This window comes from Perissodus microlepis, chromosome 7 (assembly GCF_051167445.1).
Source record: "Perissodus microlepis isolate ML-2025 ecotype Zambia chromosome 7, ASM5116744v1, whole genome shotgun sequence".
Classification (NCBI taxonomy): domain Eukaryota; kingdom Metazoa; phylum Chordata; class Actinopteri; order Cichliformes; family Cichlidae; genus Perissodus; species Perissodus microlepis.
This window is the reverse complement of record NC_140467.1, coordinates 57,622,398-57,640,397: the sequence shown is the minus strand read 5'-3', so window position 1 is coordinate 57,640,397 and position 18,000 is coordinate 57,622,398. Positions and strand designations below refer to the sequence as shown.

Genomic DNA, 18,000 nt, shown 5'->3' with positions numbered 1-18,000 from the left:
ATCCACCCCTCCCTCCACCCGCTCTCCAGCCGGCCCACCTTGCTCAGTGGGCCCCTATGAGAGGCAAGCCCAGCATCCAAGTGACCTGCTCCTGTTTGCAGTCTACGTGCGAGCACCGCAGTATCGCGCAGTGAGTCTCCTGGCGGTCGGAGCATGGAGGAATTGGCCAGAGAGAGCATCAGTCTTCTGGCTTCAGCCTCGGCCAAGCCACCTCTGGACGTTGGGCCCCGACTGGGCTCCGTGGGGGCCATTTTCATCATGCTTAAATCCGCTCTGGGTGCTGGGCTCCTCAACTTCCCCTGGGCCTTCGAGAGAGCCGGAGGAATCCACAGCGCAGTCACCATGGAGCTGGTGGGTATTTATTCATTTTAGAAAGACATATTATACAAAGATTCACACTTTGAAATTTTTCCCCCTGCATCACTGAGTCCTGTCTAATACACAAAATTACCTTTTTAAAAAAGATTATTTATCAGCAATAACAGTTTTATATTTATTGATTCTGGGAGGTTTTTGAGTGGAAGTGATGCATCTTATCTCCTTTAAACTGTGGCCCTCTGAGATTAATTAAAAACACTGTGATCTTCTCCACATGGCAGGAGAGGCCATGTTAGACTTGAACTCAGGACTTTAAAATTCACTTTATTCTTATCTCAATAAAAATGTTCTCCTCACTTGGCCTCTATAGAGATCCAAAAGTTTGTAAAGAAATCCCCACAAAATCTTTTTCTTGTTAATGTGCAGATTCTAAAACTTGTTGTAATTTTGGAAATTTATTTAGCAAAGCAACTCCACAGAGCAAAGATTGTTCAAGACTTATATTTTTTTTCTTGTTTTACCCTCTCTGGATGCTCTCTGCACTCATAAAACTCAGTGAAGATTTTAAGCATATTTAAAGCTGCAGCCATTCATTCTTGGCCACTAGGGGGCAGAAAAAAGACAAATATACAGGTGCCACAATACTCACATTTAAAATTTAACATGTGTTAGTATTCAGTGAACTTTTTTGCATGTAATTATATGTGACTAATAAAATTCCAATATTTGCTCTACTTTTAGCTCTTGGTCTTTAACTAATGGTAGATGAATGAATCCGGCCCACTGGACAGCTTTAGAAAATATAAAGAAGTGCATAGATTTCAAACTTTCACCTGTATTTTAGTTTAACAGATTTTCCAATTGATAAAGACTATCGACACTCATTGCCATTCATGCTGCACCAAAGTAATGAGCTAACAGATAAACAATTAAATAACAGGAAAGTTCCTGGTTTTCTGTTATTAGTCAGTCCATTGTAAATGAACAAAAACGTCATATTTTATAATTACAGGACAGTCTGAGCAATGAACTAACTTTTTCTGTAATTTTACACATTTATCATGTAGTCTCATTGGATCAAAGTGGGCTGTATATGGCCCACGATGTGTATAGAGTTTGACATCCCTGCTGTGGATCATTTTCCCCTCATACATGGTAATGATGGTTGAACTGAACTGTTAAAATCAAATCCCCCATTTGGATACTGTTGAGGCTTAAAGTTAAGAGTGTGCACAGGCACAGTCACCTGCAGCTGGTAGCACTGTTTATAGACTGACTGAAGACTTTATCAGATACACCGTGTTAGGACGGAGCTGGAGTCCTTTTTGCTTTGCGAAGTGTCTAAATTCTTTGTGGCATAAATTCAACAAGGTGCTGGAAACATACCTCACAGGTTTTGGTCCACATTTACACGATCGATCATGCAGTTGTTGTACACTTGTCATTTGCATCGGGATCAGGTGACTATGGAAGTCTTTAGATTACAGTGAATATTCTGTCATGTTCAAGAAACCAGTCTGGGTTCATCTGAGTTTTGTGATATCGCGCGCTGTCCTGCTAGAAACAGCCATCACAAGATGGGTACACAGCAGTTATAAAGGGATGGACATCAGGCAACAGTACTCAGGTAGGCTGTGGCATTTAAATTGATGGTCATCTGATACTAAGAGGCCAAAAGTGTGTCAAGAAAATATCCCTCACACCATTACAGCACCACCACCAGCCTGAACAGCGCATGATGGAGCCATGCTTTGATGTTGTTTATGCCAAATTCTGACTCTACCTTTCAAATGTTGCAGCAGAAATCAAGACTCATCAGACCAGGCAATATTTTCTGAGTCCGCTGATGCCCAGTTTTGGTGAGCCCAGAACAGGAAAACTGTAGCCTCAGTTTCCTGTTCTTACCTGACAAGAATGAGACCTGGTCTGGTCTTCTGCTTCCAGGTTTAACATTTTATGAATTCAAAGATGCTCTCTTGCATAGAAGACAAGTGGTCATTTGAATTACTGTTTCCATCCTATCAACTTGAAACAGTCTGGTCATTCTGTTCTGACTTCTCATATCAAGACTTGGTGCTTACTGGATATTTTTTCTTTTTCAGACTGTTCTCTATAAACTCTGGAGATGGTTGAGTGGAAAAATCCCAGTAGATCAGCATAATCCAGTATCCAAATACTAATCCAGCCTCTCTGGCACTAACAACCATGTATTTACAGCCACTTAAATCACCTTTCTTCCATATTCTGATTTCTCAGTTTGACCATGAACAGGTCATCTTGACAATGTCACCATTACATGTCTAAGTGCATTATTGAGTTGCTGTGACACCCAGTACATTTATTAGTTTTCCATGGGGTCATTCATTAAATACATTTGTCACACTGCCAATAAATTACATGCATCCACGCAGGCATTTAGTAATTGTATTAGTGTCACTTATGTTATCCATCAGCAGAGTATGCAATACATTTAAAATAGACATGAGGACCTGATCAGAAGTTAGCGAAACACTGATGCTTCCCAAACGTGCACGGGCAAAAAGAAAACTTTAATGTTTCGTGATGATCTTTTATTTACCAAGCACTTTTGGACTCAGGACCTAGAGCTGCATGTGGACAAAGGGTATTCAGTTTGACTGAATTTAGGCTTTTGTCATTTAAATGTATTGAGCAGAACACAGTCAAAATAACACTTGGAAGTTGATTTAACATTGTCTTATTGTCTTGGTTTTCTTCACCTGCTCAGGTTTCCCTCGTGTTCCTGATTAGTGGCCTGATTATCCTGGGCTATTCCTCATCCATTAGTGGCCAATGCACCTACCAGGCGGTGGTGAAGAAGATATGTGGGCATGTCATTGGCCAGCTGTGTGAGATCTGTTTTGTCTTCAACCTCTTCATGATCTCTGTGGCCTTTCTGGTCATAGTGGATGACCAGCTGGAAAAGTGTGAGTTAATGTTCACTTTTATTTTTCAATCTTTCATCATTTCCTAAATTTACTATTTTTAAAAAAAATCATTTTCCTGTTATCCAACATTGTTTGCCAGCAGGAGCTATTCAGAGTGTGTTGAATACTGTATTTAGTTTGAACTCTCAGTGTTGTGTTGTGTTTGAATGGATAAATGCAGACACAGTGGTACAGAAATGCATCTGTTGGCTCTGTGTTGCAGCAACATGAAACCACTCCAGCTCGTTGCAGGTTTGATTCGACACATTTCTGGTGGATTTTAATGTCAGTTGTTCAGCAAATGTCAAATGTCACAGTTGTGAACTAGAGATTTATAAATACGATTGAACTGTGTTGAGTGACAGATTTGTGTTATGTTGCTAATAAAAATGAAAAATGGGGGATCAATTTGCTTTTGGAGGCAGCCTCAAGTGGCTGGAAGAGGAAGTGCAGACTTTTGTACTACATTGTTACATTAATTTTACAGCCCTGATATTGCCTCTTGCATACAGTTCAGTTTGATACTTCAATGAAGTGAGCATGCACTAAATGTCAGTTAGAAGAGTGAAAACAATTCAGAGAGTGATGCAAATAGACAGTACATGCATAAATGTTCAACAGTGTATTTCAAAACCACAGAGCAACTGCAGTTTTAGCAGCCTTGCTCAGCTCGTGTCATCTCTAAGATGAAATGCAGATTTAAAGTGATTAAATATAGGATCCTATTGTATATAATCTTTCTGTCCAGATTACAGGCACTGAAATAGATTCATAATTCATATCCTCTGAAATACAGCTTTCTTGAAGGGCCAGTGGGAAAAATATATAAATCTGTACACTTGGTTTATAAAATCCATCCATCTGTAGTTTATGGAGCCACAGATTCATTGTTTGTAAATGGATTTCTAGACATATTTTACTTTTTTAGAAAAAAGGAAAGCGATTGAAGCACAAGAATGTGTTTTTGATGTAGGTTTTTGGGCACATTTACCGCTGTGATCTGTTTTGAATTGGACTTTTCAGCACTTTCATTTAGCAACATCTTTTTTCAAGTTTATTTTTTTAAAACCAAACATTCAGACTGAGATAAGCAAGCAGGGAAATTGGTAGAAGCAGATTGCTGTTCATGAATTAGACAGCACAGTTTTATTTGCATTTTCTCTGTTTTTTAAAAAAAAAATGCATTTAACTTTCACATCTGTGATATATGTGTGTTGTTACGTCGCTGTTTTGTGTCTGTCAGTGGGCGACTCCCTGCAAGAGCTGGTAACTAATCTTCCGGAGTCAGAGATGCCAGAACACTTCTACATGGACCGGCGCTTCGCTTTGGTGCTGCTCTGTTTCTTCCTCATCCTGCCATTATCCATCTCCAAAGAGATCAGCATTCAGAAATACATCAGGTCAGGTGTTACATGTGGTGGCACTTATAATAGTTAATTTTATTTTTTAATTAGGTGATAATGACAGCTAATGGACGGTTCAAATTTATCATTCATATTTCCTGCTGCACTCAGCTGTATCCAAAAGATTTTAGTCACAATGCCTGAACTACCCACTGAAAAATACTTGATTTCTTTATGATTATTTGTGTGAGACTTTTCATTCACAGTTTCTTTTTTGATTATTTCAAAAACTTCACTGTGCTGCCACCCAAAGGCCAAACTGTCAAATTAGGAAAAATGATCACGATATAGGAAACCAATAAGTAATGAGGAGATTAATGTTATCAAGATTGATGACCTTTTACCTGCTGGCAGCCTTCATGACAACTTTAACATCTTGGCTCATCACTGCTTGGCTCAGCATACAGTTTCATATTTACTGTAATAATAATACAAAATCCTATTACAAGCTCCCTTCTAATATCACCATTCACAGCCCATAAGCTGTTGTGTAAGTTATAGTCAGTTGCAGACCTAATTTTGAGGTTTCTGTGTGGTGGGTGAAGTATAAAGGTTGTTTCTCAGGAGTAGCATAGCCTGCAGATTTGTTAAAGTGTTTTGGAGGTGTGCTTACTCAGCTTTACGGTGCCACAGCGTTTCTTTTCTTAAAGAAGAGGATTATGATCCTCATTTATTCAGAGCATACAGGTCAAGCATGTCTCTATATGGATAAATGAGTAGAGAACATGACCCTGGTCAGCCTCAAGTAAGCCTCTCATTCATTTTATGTTGGGCTGAATGTTCCAGTCTGATTTCTGTCTGAAGCAGGCGTTTTGTCTCCATCCTCTCACAGTGTTCTGGGTACTTTGGCTGCGACCTACCTGACCACAGCCATCATCATCAAATACCATACCATGCCTTCTGTTCTGGTTCACAACAGCCCTCTCCACACCAATGGGTATGTACGTTTGTGTGTGAGGGCTACAAATAATGGGTTCCAGGGCTCCAAACAATCTGTTTGCGTCACTGGTCACAACAGTAAGTGAAGTGAGGTTCAGACTGGTCTTCAGACAGACTGGCAGCATCGAGAGTGCAGTGAATTATCAATGCTGTGGTTGATTCGCTTGTTTTCAGTTCTCCAGCTCAATGCTTGGTTTTTGTTTTTTTTTTTAGAACTGTGCTGATTCACTCTTAGATAATATTTCGTGTAAACAATTTTAAATCCTTCACATATAATGCAAATGCATTATCCACTACACCATGGAACCACTTTTGTTAAAAAAAAGAAAAAAAAAGTGAATACAAGAGAGCAATTTTTCATTTTTCATTTTCAATTATGTGTGTCCCCCCATTGTCAGACTGGCTGTTTCCCCTCCTTTACTTGTTTTATATCTTGCTAACTAATGTCAGAGTGAGGCTTTGATATAGACATGGTTATAATAAAATTAAAGGAGAATGTTGGTTACAACAGCCTCAAAGCTCTATAAGGTGACATTTTTAATTGATCTGGTGGAAGGGAGCGACACGGTAGTGTTACTCCCCACTTAAAAATGAAGTGTTGTCGGGGGGGAGTAACACAAAGTGAAAAAGAAAACAAACTACTGAAAAATAGGTATCATTAAACATGCTTTATTACACAAAACTACTAAAGTAAAGATGAACACAGGGAAGCTCTTTTCTTCACGGTCTCCAAGGCCAAAACAACAAACAAAACACCCCCTTTAACTAAGAAAACACACCAAGAACTCTCTAGCCAAAAACAAAATACAATGGCTGAGCTCCCTGTCTAGCTAAAAACAGGAGAAAACAATTGAAACAAAAATGGCAGAGAACCCCTACCTGCTTCCACTGTGATTAACCATTAACACTGTAAAGGCACACCTTTACTCACAACAAAGAAAGAAAGTCAAAGTTACACAGAGTTTAAATTCACACACAGCTGCAGCCTGCTGCCCAAACTACTGTAGCTCACAGTTCTGGCAAATGGGGGAAGTGGAAGGGGCGTGGCGGTTTGAGATGGCAGTCGTGGCTGACGAGCTGCAACACACCTCAGCTGCGGCTCATGAGGCAGACCTGGAACACAGGAAAGGAAGAAAAAAACTCTCTCATAGAGGGAGAGCCACTAGAGGTGAGCGACCGTAACAGGTAGCATGCTGGTTAACACTGCTGCCTCACAGCAAAAGGGTCCTGGGTTTTTCTGTGTGGAGTTTGCATGTTCTCTTTGGGTACTCTGGCCAAAGACATGCATTTAGTGAGGTTAGGTTAATTAAGTTGATTCTAAATTGGGCATAGGTGTGAATGGTGCAACTAATGACCTGTCCAGAGTGTAACCTACCGGCTCCACCGGTAACCTTGTTAAGGATGGATGGATGAAGTTTTATATATATATATATATATATATATATATATACATACATACATACATACATACATACATATATAACAATGCCTCAATGAACTGAAGTGTTGTTTTAAAGAAGAGTGGGATAGAAATTTTTGACACTGGCACCCAACACCAGGGGGTGCTGCAGAAAGGGGTTTCTTGACTGTTAGGTAAGCATCAGCAGTCCTGTCTAGTTGTAATAAACATATTCTAACTCTTCTCTTAAATGCTCTTTTCAGTCTTGATGATGAAGTTTTAATCTTTTAGTTATCATCTATGTGTCTTAAATATACTTCATCACCAGAGCTAGTCCACATATTGAGGTTGCATCCAGGAAATATGGCTTTTGTGAAGCTTCCTCATAAATCTGTTATGAATTGAGGCCACCAGGACAGACGCAGTTGTCCACTTGAAGCCCTGTGTTGCTCTGTCTGGATCACTGACTTAACTCGGCAGCTCTTATCACCCATTTGCCTGTGATTGACAGAGTAACTGTAGAGTGAAGAGTCTCTAAATGCCATGGCATTATCAGCGGTGCCCCAATAATAGACTAATTCTTCTTCCGGTGGCATTTGTGAATCCATGAAAATGACTCTTGTGTTTCCTCCTTAAGGATGAACTCCTGGGCCGCCATGTTCAGTGTCATCCCGACCATCTGCTTTGGTTTCCAAGTGAGTGCAGCAGTTTAAAATATGTTGATGTTTATGTTCATCTAAAACTTGGATAACATGTGTTTGCATCGTCGTGCTGCCTTAAGGCTGGAGGCCAGTGCAAGCACAGCTGTCTGTGGAGGAGTACGTAATGTATCAGCAGGAAAAACTGCTTTGAAGTGTATATATGTGGCTAAATATACAAGTAATTTCTAAGCAGGTAATGAGGCACGTCTTCATAATGTTTCACCTGAATGTCTTTTAGTCATACTGCAGATATTTTGGACTTGAGTATTTATAAAGGCTTTAGATATGTGGCTCTGATGTTTCTGCCTCCAAAACCATTGAGATAAATGGCAAAAAGCTCATTTGCCTCTGCAAAACGATTAGGACATTTAGAAAAATAATAAATAATAAGACAGGAAATTAAAAACAAAGGGTAAAAAGGTAACAAAGTAAAGTGGAAATACACTGGCAAATAAATGATCTCGCTGTACTGGAAAGATGGCAAACAAACACCAGGTTATTATCATGTGTTCTGTGTTAGTTTGTGTTTCAGCTTTTGGGGGTGGGGGGTGTTAAGTACGGTGTTTTGCAGGAGAATTTGAATTGTTTGCCTGAGATAATAACAGTGGAGGAATTAATTTAATTTTTTAGTCAAATTTCTTGAGATAAGGTTAAAGTTTGCTCTTAATTTGAGTGGAAAAAAAATCTGAAGTACTGCTCTTACAATCAAAAAGCTTAATAAATGGCTCAGTGGTTTTAATTTAGCTGACATTTGTAGATGTATACAAACCAACGTAATGGGAGAGAATGCTTAGATGACATGTGATAATTTGCGGTAATCTAAAATATGGGTCTTATGTTTGTAAATGATACAGAAACAGCTGTCATGTCACATTCAGAAAATAACAAGAAAAGTGTTGTTTTGTTCTTGTGCTTTTAAGGCTGAGGACACTGAGACTGAGGCAGCCGGGGCTATTAAAGGCATTAGGTCCATACGTTTTGGAGCAATAACAATTTTTGTAATTTTGACTCTTTATACCAACATAGTGGATCATAGTCTCCGATCAAGAAACATCAATGTAAATACAGAGGGTTTACAGCAAGATGCAAAGCAATTGTTTGCTGTAGAACATGAAGGGCAGATTAAATTTTCCAGAAAACATCTGAAACAGGTGGCACAGCTAAAAAAATAGAATTTTAAAACCCAGTTTGCCTTCTATTGGAACAATGGAAAGAGAAAAGTATTAAGAAGGAAAGAAACAGCTCATGATCTGAACAATATAAGATTATCTATCAAACATGATGGAAGGAATGTTATGGCATGGGTATGGATGGCTGCCAGTGGAACCAGGCCACTAGTGTTTTTAGAAGTTAGATGAAGTGTGAAGTGGAAAAAGACTATACTGATTGCTCAGATCAGCCAAATGCTGCAACACAGATTAGATGGCTTTTCACAGAGCAAATGATTCAAAGCATATCTTAAGACTTTGATGACTTGGGTGGCAGATTTAAAGGGTAGTGCAAAATCAACCCAAGTTTCTCAGGACAAAGAATTTAGACCAGAACATTTTGTTCAATTACTGAACAGAAAACTGAAGGCAGAGAGACACAAAATGAGCAGCAACTAAGGGCAGCTGCATTAGAGGCCACCGACAGTATCTCAAGAGAGGAAATACAGCATTTAATGATGTCCATGGGTTCTCGACTTCAGGCACACATTGACTGCAAAGGACCTTCAAGCATTAAAAACAATCCCTATTTGAAATTATGTGTCCTGTTACTTTTGTGCCTCTGAAGATGGGAGACTGTGTACAAAAATGACTGTAATTCCTAAATAGTTGAAAATTTTTGTTAAACCCCTTGAATTAAAGCGGAAAGTTTGCAGCTCAGTTACACAGATTGTTTCATTTAAAATCAACTGTTTTGGTGAATGTAGGCAAAAAAATGTGCCATTGTCCAAAAACAGATGTGACTGTGTAAATGTTGAAGCAGTCATCCTGTAGTTTTATCTTGTATGAAGCACCGTAGTTGCAGTTGGATAAGAATAGAAATCTTCCATGTCTTGATTCTTTCTTCCATAAAGTCTCAGGAATCAAAATAGAGCTTTAAAAAAAATAAATGCTAAACTATAGTTGGCATGGCCCTCACTCTTCCTGGACAGCCTCTGCATCACTGCTGCGGCCATCAGATAAAATTAAAATGCCAAAACAAGTCACATACTTTTACGTTCACACAGAAGCTGGCAAATCGGTTTATGACACAGATTAGGGGAATCACAATGTTACAGAAATAAACCAAAGCAAATCCATCTATATTTACACCAAAGGTGCTTGGAAACTATAGGCGCCAAGGTCATGAGGTATGCAGCCTAACCATTTAGCCACTGGGGCGTACTACAAGCGAGAGGGCCAAGCTATGACAAAGTCTGAGATACACGATGTTTGCTCAACACGTACCAAAAAGAAGCTTTAAAACTGCTGTCAGTGCTTTGTCAGGGCTCTTACTGCATCAGGCGGGCGGGCAGGTGGAGGGTGTTAAATATCTCGACGCAAGCAGAAGTGAGGATGTGAGGATGCACATTTCAGCGTTATTGACTCAGTGCGTGCCAGATGTTTAGATTTTGGAATATAAAATGAAGCTACTGCGAGGGCTCCATTAGGTGGATCAGCTGTGTATAAAGCTGATATTTCCCTCAGCAAATGTTTATGACTGATAATGTCTAGCTAAATGTAACATCAGCAAAACGTATAGATTATTTAGCTATATACACTCTCACATCGTATCATTCACGTCCATTGTATTGGGCTGGAAACACAGAAGTCGTTTTGTGTTTTTTTTTTTGCTCTTTGATGTAATATAGAACTTTCTATGTAGCATATAATGGCTCATATTGGAGAGTGGGTGTTCTCGCTTAATCTTTAAGGCTTCTCAGGAGAGTGTGTTTAACTTCAGTGTAAAGGTCAGCAAGCTGCCGCTCACTGTGCTCCGTGGGAGCGCCGCAGAGTGAGCTTTTCATATTTAATAGCAGGGCAGAGTGCATGGAAAAAAGATCATTCTGTCAGTCTCAAGCAGGACAGACTGATGTGTAACTTCCCAAGTTGCCAAGGTAACTCCTGAAGGCTGGTGGCGGGATCTAATAAAAGGAGGCGAAAGTGTGAGAGGATGGATGCATGTCCTCTCAAACAAACACATAGACACGCTCCCTCAGGGTGAGTGATTGCAGGGCAAAGGGTTGAATAGAGGGCTGATGAGATCCTGAGAGGAAGGGAGGGCAAGGAAAAAGGAAGCGAGATTTAACACTGCCCGGTGGCAGCTGGGATCAAGTAGGGACAAGAGTCTTTATCCTGAAATCTATGAAGGTTTAATTCAGCCCTATTGTGCCACTGACACAGCCCGTGCACCTTCTTTTATTTCCTACCTCAGTTCATCACACTGGCAGTAACATCAGACATAATAAGACCAGCCTGAACTATGAGATCCAAAGAGAGGAGAATAATCCGACGCAGACTGTTACAGAGACATGCAGTCTGACCAGCGACTATTCCCTGGTTGAAGCGTTTGGCTCAATGTGTCAGGGGATTGTCTGACTGTGGGCACTGTTACTGTTTCCTTCTATACTTAAAGTGTGATTGACTTTCACATCTTTGTGCTGGTTCCAGTGTCACGAGGCGTCCATCGCCATCTACAGCAGCCTGGAGAACCAGCGGCTCTCTCACTGGGTCTTCATCTCTGTGGTCTCCATGATCTTCTGCTTCGTCATTTACTCCCTCACAGGTCAGATGACTTCCTCTGCTTCCTCTCTCCACAACCCACCCAAGTTATATTTCATATCTTATGTGTTATATACTCTTATACACGTTTTTTATTACTTGAATACTAATTTTATCTCACTAATGATGGACTTTATTTTAGTTTTGCAGTTACATACTATACAGCTATGCAGTTAATATACATTACATCTGATGAAATATGTAACTACTCATCAAATACTCCATTTTTGGTTCCTATGTATTGTACTAAACTCTTGTTGAGCCCAATGAAAAAAAGAACTGCTTTAAATTTTTCAGTTTTATTTATACAGCGCCAAATCACAACAACAGTCGCCTCAAGCTGCTTTATATTGTAAGGTAGACCCTACAATAATACATACAGAGAAAAACTCAACAATCATATTTCCCCCTATTAGCAAGCACTTTGGCAACAGGGGGAAGGAAAAACTCCCTTTTAACAGGAAGAAACCTCCGGCAGAACCAGGCTCAGGGAGTTGCAGCCATCTGAGGTGCTTTGAATGTGGCTCAGCTTGGCTGTAATTCTGGAAAGAAATTGTGATCACGTACAAGTTTTAACCTCATACGCATACACGAAAAATATGAACTGACAGTAATCCTCACTGTGCTCACAGAGGCCAACAGAGGGCAACTCTTTCGGTTGCAAAAAAGAAGATGGCCACGCCCCGCCACAGGTTGATTATCTTATCTGCTAGTTAGAAGCTCTTTTGAACATTAAATTAATTTTGTAATTTGTAGTTCTATGTATAATAAGAAAGACGATAGAGTAAGGGTAGAGTAAATGGCCTGTATTTGTATAGCGCTTTACTAGTCCCTAAGGACCCCAGAGCGCTTTACACATTCAGTCATCCACCCATTCACACACTGGTGATGGCAAGCTACATTGTAGCCACAGCCACCCTGGGGCGCATTGACAGAGACGAGGCTGCCGGACACTGGGGCCACCAGGCCCTCTGACCACCACCAGTAGGCAACGGGTAAAGTGTCTCGCCCAAAGACACAACGACCTACCTTTGTGACTGAATGGGGGGAGAGTTTTCAGTTTATTTTGGGACAAAGTCAGCCTGCTTTTTAAGCCTTTTTTTAACCTGTGACTCTGCAAAATCAATAGAATTTCAGTGACCACCAAGTTAATTTCAAAATAATCTTCAAAATAACTCCACAAATAGGCCTGTTTAGGCATTTTAAGGTGACTTCAGAGTTGCTTCTACAGGACAACCTTCATATTTCATTCAGGCTCACTCATTGTGACGCTGGGTTTCATAAAAAAAAGCTGGTGATGCCCCAAAACACTCAAGTCAAGGATTAAAACCATTACCTCACAAAGCAATGAGTTACATCAAGGTGGCTTTACCCAAGTTTTATATCTATTTTTTAAATAACTCATGAAATGATTATAAATCATTGTTTGTGTGGCTGCAGATAAGCTGCAGTTGTTGGTAACTGTAAACCTTCACACTTCTCCCTCTGTTGCAGGAGTTTATGGGTTCCTGACATTTGGAAAGGACACGAGGCCTGACATTTTAATGTCGTACACTAGCAGCGATGTCCTGATGCTGATCGCGCGGTTGCTGTTTGGCATCTCTATCATCACCATCTATCCCATCACCCTGCTGCTCGGCAGGTCAGCGACTCTTCAGTTGAATCTTGTTAACTTGGCTCACTTTTCCATTTAAATGAAACGATTCTCAGTTAAAGCAAAGTTTCACATTTAAAAACTCTTACGTGAAGTGAGGGCAAAGACACAAACTGTGAGCACCTAAATCGTCTTCACAGGGTGCAATGTATCGATTACAATAGACAGTATGTGGCTACGTGAAGATTGTTTAAGCACATCTGTTTCTGCTCCTCAGATCAGTGATCCAGGACCTGCTGCTGAGCTGGCGACAGAGACGCAGCGGCGTGGTGACGGTAGACTTTGAAAGCCGCAGCCGCTACATGCTAACGGTCCTGTGGATAACCGCGACGCTGCTCATCACTGTGTTTGTACCAGACATCAGCAAGGTCATCAGTGTGATCGGAGGGATCAGCGCATTTTTCATCTTTATCTTCCCAGGTAGCGCTCTTGGTTACTGATGCGTGTTATGACCAATGTTTCACGTGTCCTGTTGAAACTTTGTGTTTGTGTTTGAACAGGGCTCTGTTTGATGTTTGCCATGCAGTCAGAGCCGGTGTCCTGTAAGACCAGGTGAGGGAAAAACTTCATTTAAATGTTAATGTAATGCAAATATACAGATGGAAGGTAATCCAAAGAAGAGACAAAGAATGAAGGAAGTTTGCATAATAAGCTGAAATGCCTGCGTGGATGTTTGACTGGATCTTCACGCTTGCACTATATCTCAAGTTGTTTTCGTGTGACAACCATATCATTATTATCATTATTGTTCTTTTTCCTGCATTTATTCTATTTCACTGTATGTGCCGCTCTCTGTACTCTCAACTGCCTCATGGGGATAGATAAAGTTATCTGAATCTGAAGCTAAAGTGATTAATTAAGCAAACATCTAGTCAGGAGCGATATAGACAACTCAGCTGACTAATTCATAAATCCATAATAATTTGGGATGACATCTGGTAAAATCAAGATGCAAATCAAGAGTTCTAACGCAGGACTGTCACAGTACCAGATTTTTATCATACATAAAATGATAATATTGCTATATCCATTGAGAATTTGATGTAAAAAGTACAAATCACACTTAACTTTTTATAATTTATTAACTCCCTGTTGCCTTTTGTAAGGCAAATAGTTGCTAAATTGATGATAACATAGAGAAACTAAACTGCAGTGACTCAGATGGGGCAACTATAGACACAAGTCAAGTCAAGCTGCAGGGCAAACAGAAACAGAACCTGTGTATTCAACAAAGTCCTTTCATTAGTGGGATTGTTAGAAATCAGTCTTTATTAAGTATTATCACAGCACTGCTCTCATAGGTTACATCATTATGCATCAGAAATTTGTCTAAGGAAGGCCAAAACTAGGCGTGTTTCTTCGTGCTCTCTGTGTCCCCTCATACTGTGTTTTAACACGGCTACAGTGTTTTCTACATTTATGGTGGGATTGATGCTCTCCATATTTCTTGTGGTTTTCTGTTGTCAGACAACTTATGAAATAGTGACTTAATAGGAGCAACTAAACTTAACTTGATGACCTGGAGACATTGAAGCTGCTGTTTTGATAAAATATTCATAGTATGATTAACATCCTCTGACACGGTTGCTGTAGATGATGATAATCGTGTTTCCAATTTCCACACAAAATGTGTTTTTCTTTTTTTTTTGTGCAGAAAGCTGAAAGTAAGAGAGATAAATGCATGAATATGATCCTCTAAGCGTGTATGGCTGGAATGTAAAGTTTCAGTTAAACTTTTAATCTTGTGGTTCTAACCTTTTAAGGAATTCTTTAATAGTAGTCGCAGGTCTCAGGATGTGAACCTGTCTGTCAGCTGGTTTGCTCATTCAGAGAGTCCTCCTCAGAATAAATCAAATCCACAAGCTGTGCCTGTGTCTAACTCAATTATGAACCCACCTATGCGTGGCTGGCACATGCATATTAAAAGGATGAAACTTTTAGAGAAACATTTTCAGATTTTTTGTTAATTTTAATGACCTCGCTCTCTTAATAATGGTGTGATAAGTTGGCAAAACTCTAAGGGCTACAGAACCATTAGTTGACTCCTAATTTTTCTCTCACTTGCACTGTAGCATCATAAGAAACAGTACAACCTACGGAACAGTCTGCAAGTAAAGCGAGACAAAAAGGGTAAAATGAAACGTGATGATTGGTTTATTTAGTGCCGCGAGTAAAGGTCAGACTAAATTCAGTGCTGCTGCTGCACCATCTGTTTCATTGAGTGAGTTAAGCTTGGGTTGAAGGATGTTACTGAAAGTAAGTCCCATCATTTGTTGACCACTTGTTGTCCTCCAGAGTCATCTTCACGGTTTGGGGGGTGGTGACGCTCATCTGTGGAGCCTTCATATTTGGCCAGAGCACCACCATCGCTGTTATGCAGCTCCTCGGAAAGATCTGACTTTTCCACGTCCCTTGATGGTCCGAGTGTTTTTAGAAACAGACAGTGGGGAATAAACCTGAAATAACCGATGGTGAGTTATGGCTCTTTAACAACACATGGAGATGACCCTGGATCAGTGAAGCAGCCTTTCGAAACTTGCAGCTTATGGTTTTTAAAGGACTGAATCCAGCAATCATGCCTCCCTCCTCAAGTACAGGATGTTACTTTCACTTGGGATAATTATTCCTACTTGCTATATGATCATCTATGTCTGTACCTCTTGCCTTGCTGACATGAAATCCTCAGGTATTTTCGATAGTTTGTGCTTACAGTCTTATAACAAACTGCCACAATCAGTTTAAAGCCCTAAATAAAACTCTACATTTAGTTTTATCTGTACAAAGCTTAGTATAGAGCTTTATCTTAATATTGACACACAGCACCTTTTTCACATTTTCTTCAATAGATTCTACTTTAATTAAAGTGAAAATATTCTCAATAGTGCAACATAAATAATCAAATGGTAAATGGTAAATGGCCTGTATTTGTATAGCGCTTTTACTAGTCCCCCCTAGGGACCCCAAAGCGCTTTACACACCCAGTCATCCACCCATTCACACACACATTCACACACTGGTGGAGGCAAGCTACAGTTGTAGCCAGGGCAGCTGGGCAAGAGCCGTTAAAACTTAAAAAATATTATCATGCAGGCCAAATGGGATGTGTTAATGAGACATGACCTTTTTTTTTTAAAATGATAAATCTTTTTCATCATTTCCTGCTTGCCTGTTACTGCTGGCCTTTGGTGGAGCCATAAAAGACTGCCACAACAGTAGCTTGAGGTTGCAACATGAATTCAGGAGAGAAGATAATTTTATGTTTCTGTGCGTGAATATTTGGTTTTTGTGTGTAAATAGGTCATTTTTTTTAATGTCTTACATTTTGACATTTGTATTAATTGCCATGGTCCTGGGCCATTTTGACCAGTTTTGAATTTTCATGCATTTTTGATGAGTCTGTTATTTCCCCTCGTGTCTTTACCCCCTGCGTCTCCCTCTGTGTATCTGTGAGTTCTTGTGCCTTGTTTCCCCTCGTGTTTTATTCCACGTTTCCCCAGCCCGACAGTCTGTGCTCTCCCTCGTGCTCCCTCTGTCTCTCTCCCTCTCCAGTCTGCGTCTCTGTGCACTTCCTGTTTTACTTTGGTAGTCTCCTGTCAGTGTAAGTAGGGTCAGTGGTTCCCAAATGTTTTTTGCAAGGCCCCCCTTTGTTTTACAAGAAAAATATTTTGTTTTCAAACTCCGTTGCGTTTTATTTCACATTTAGTAAACAATTAAGCAAATACAAGTAAACTGCAATAAATTACAAGTAATATTACAAGTTACTACTAACTCTTATGCTATGTCCACACCTACACGGGTATTTTTGAAAACGCAGCTGTTTCTATGCGTTTGGACCTTTCGTTCACATGTAAAAGTTTCGAATCACCAAAAACTGAGATTTTTTTTAAAACTCCTTTTTTTGCATTTACGTGTGGACGAGGAATACAGAGTTCGTCATGCAATGTCAAAGGCATGTGCCTTTTTTCACATCACGCTGTGCGCCATGTTATTGTTTACATGAGATTGCAGAATGGCAGATAGTCAGATTAGCAGTATTTTGTCTCTATCTGCAGTTTTTACACGCTTACATAGACACACACAGTTACTGTCCCTCCATTTAGAAAGGCAGAGGCGTCACGGTGTGATTATTTTATGTGTAGTTGTTTTTTTTTTCCAGTGTAATAATATTCAACATTGCTATCAATACATTTTTAAAAATGGGTTCAAAAACAAACAACTGTGGGATACCGTTTGTCCGTGATTTGAACCGAGGGAACAAATTGTGGCAGGATCAGCCTGATGTTATTTGTATCCTGCTGTAACTTTACTGTATAAAGAGCTAACATCTCCAAAATGTCAGGAGTAGTTAGTCATTACAAGAAGTGTTTGAACTAAAAATCAAGAATGTGGGATACTCTTTGTCCGTGATGTGGAGAGCCCATAGCATGCTCCGGACACAGGGAAAACCAATTCTTGTGCAGGTGAAGCCAAAGGGAAGATATGCTTCACCATATTTTCTAGTCTTTGGTTTGGAAACATATTTGGCGATGCCATCTCCTGCTTTGCGTTTGCGTGGGCGCTCCATCAGAAACCTGTCCATTATGCTAGCAGTGTCCAAGAGTTTTTTTTTTTTTTCATACCGCGCCCCCCCCTAGGGGGTGGGCCCCACACTTTGGGAACCTCTGGTGTAGGTCATGTTGTGTTTGGTCCTGGCCTGTCTAGTTATTATTCGTGCTAGCTGCGCTCTTTGTGTGCTCTCACGTCCCATCCATCCATTCGCTTCCGCTTATCCTTTTCAGGGTCGCGGGGGGCGCTGGAGCCTATCCCAGCTGTCATAGGGCGAGAGGCGGGGTACACCCTGGACAGGTCGCCAGTCTGTCGCAGGGCCAACACACAAGGACAGACAACCATTC

At 40.2% G+C, this 18,000-nt stretch overlaps 1 protein-coding gene across 1 annotated transcript; it reads left to right on the top strand.

The window, feature by feature from the left end:
- Positions 1-138: 138 nt before the first annotated feature.
- slc38a8a (solute carrier family 38 member 8a) lies at positions 139-17,576 on the top strand. The gene is made up of 10 exons (XM_084936231.1): positions 139-351; positions 3,065-3,263; positions 4,507-4,663; positions 5,499-5,603; positions 7,642-7,699; positions 11,344-11,458; positions 12,949-13,096; positions 13,326-13,528; positions 13,609-13,660; positions 15,404-17,576. The coding sequence occupies exons 1-10, from the start codon at positions 154-156 to the stop codon at positions 15,504-15,506; spliced, it is 1,338 nt and encodes a 445-aa protein (XP_084792357.1). The 5' UTR covers positions 139-153; the 3' UTR covers positions 15,507-17,576.
- The last annotated feature ends 424 nt before the right edge of the window (positions 17,577-18,000 follow it).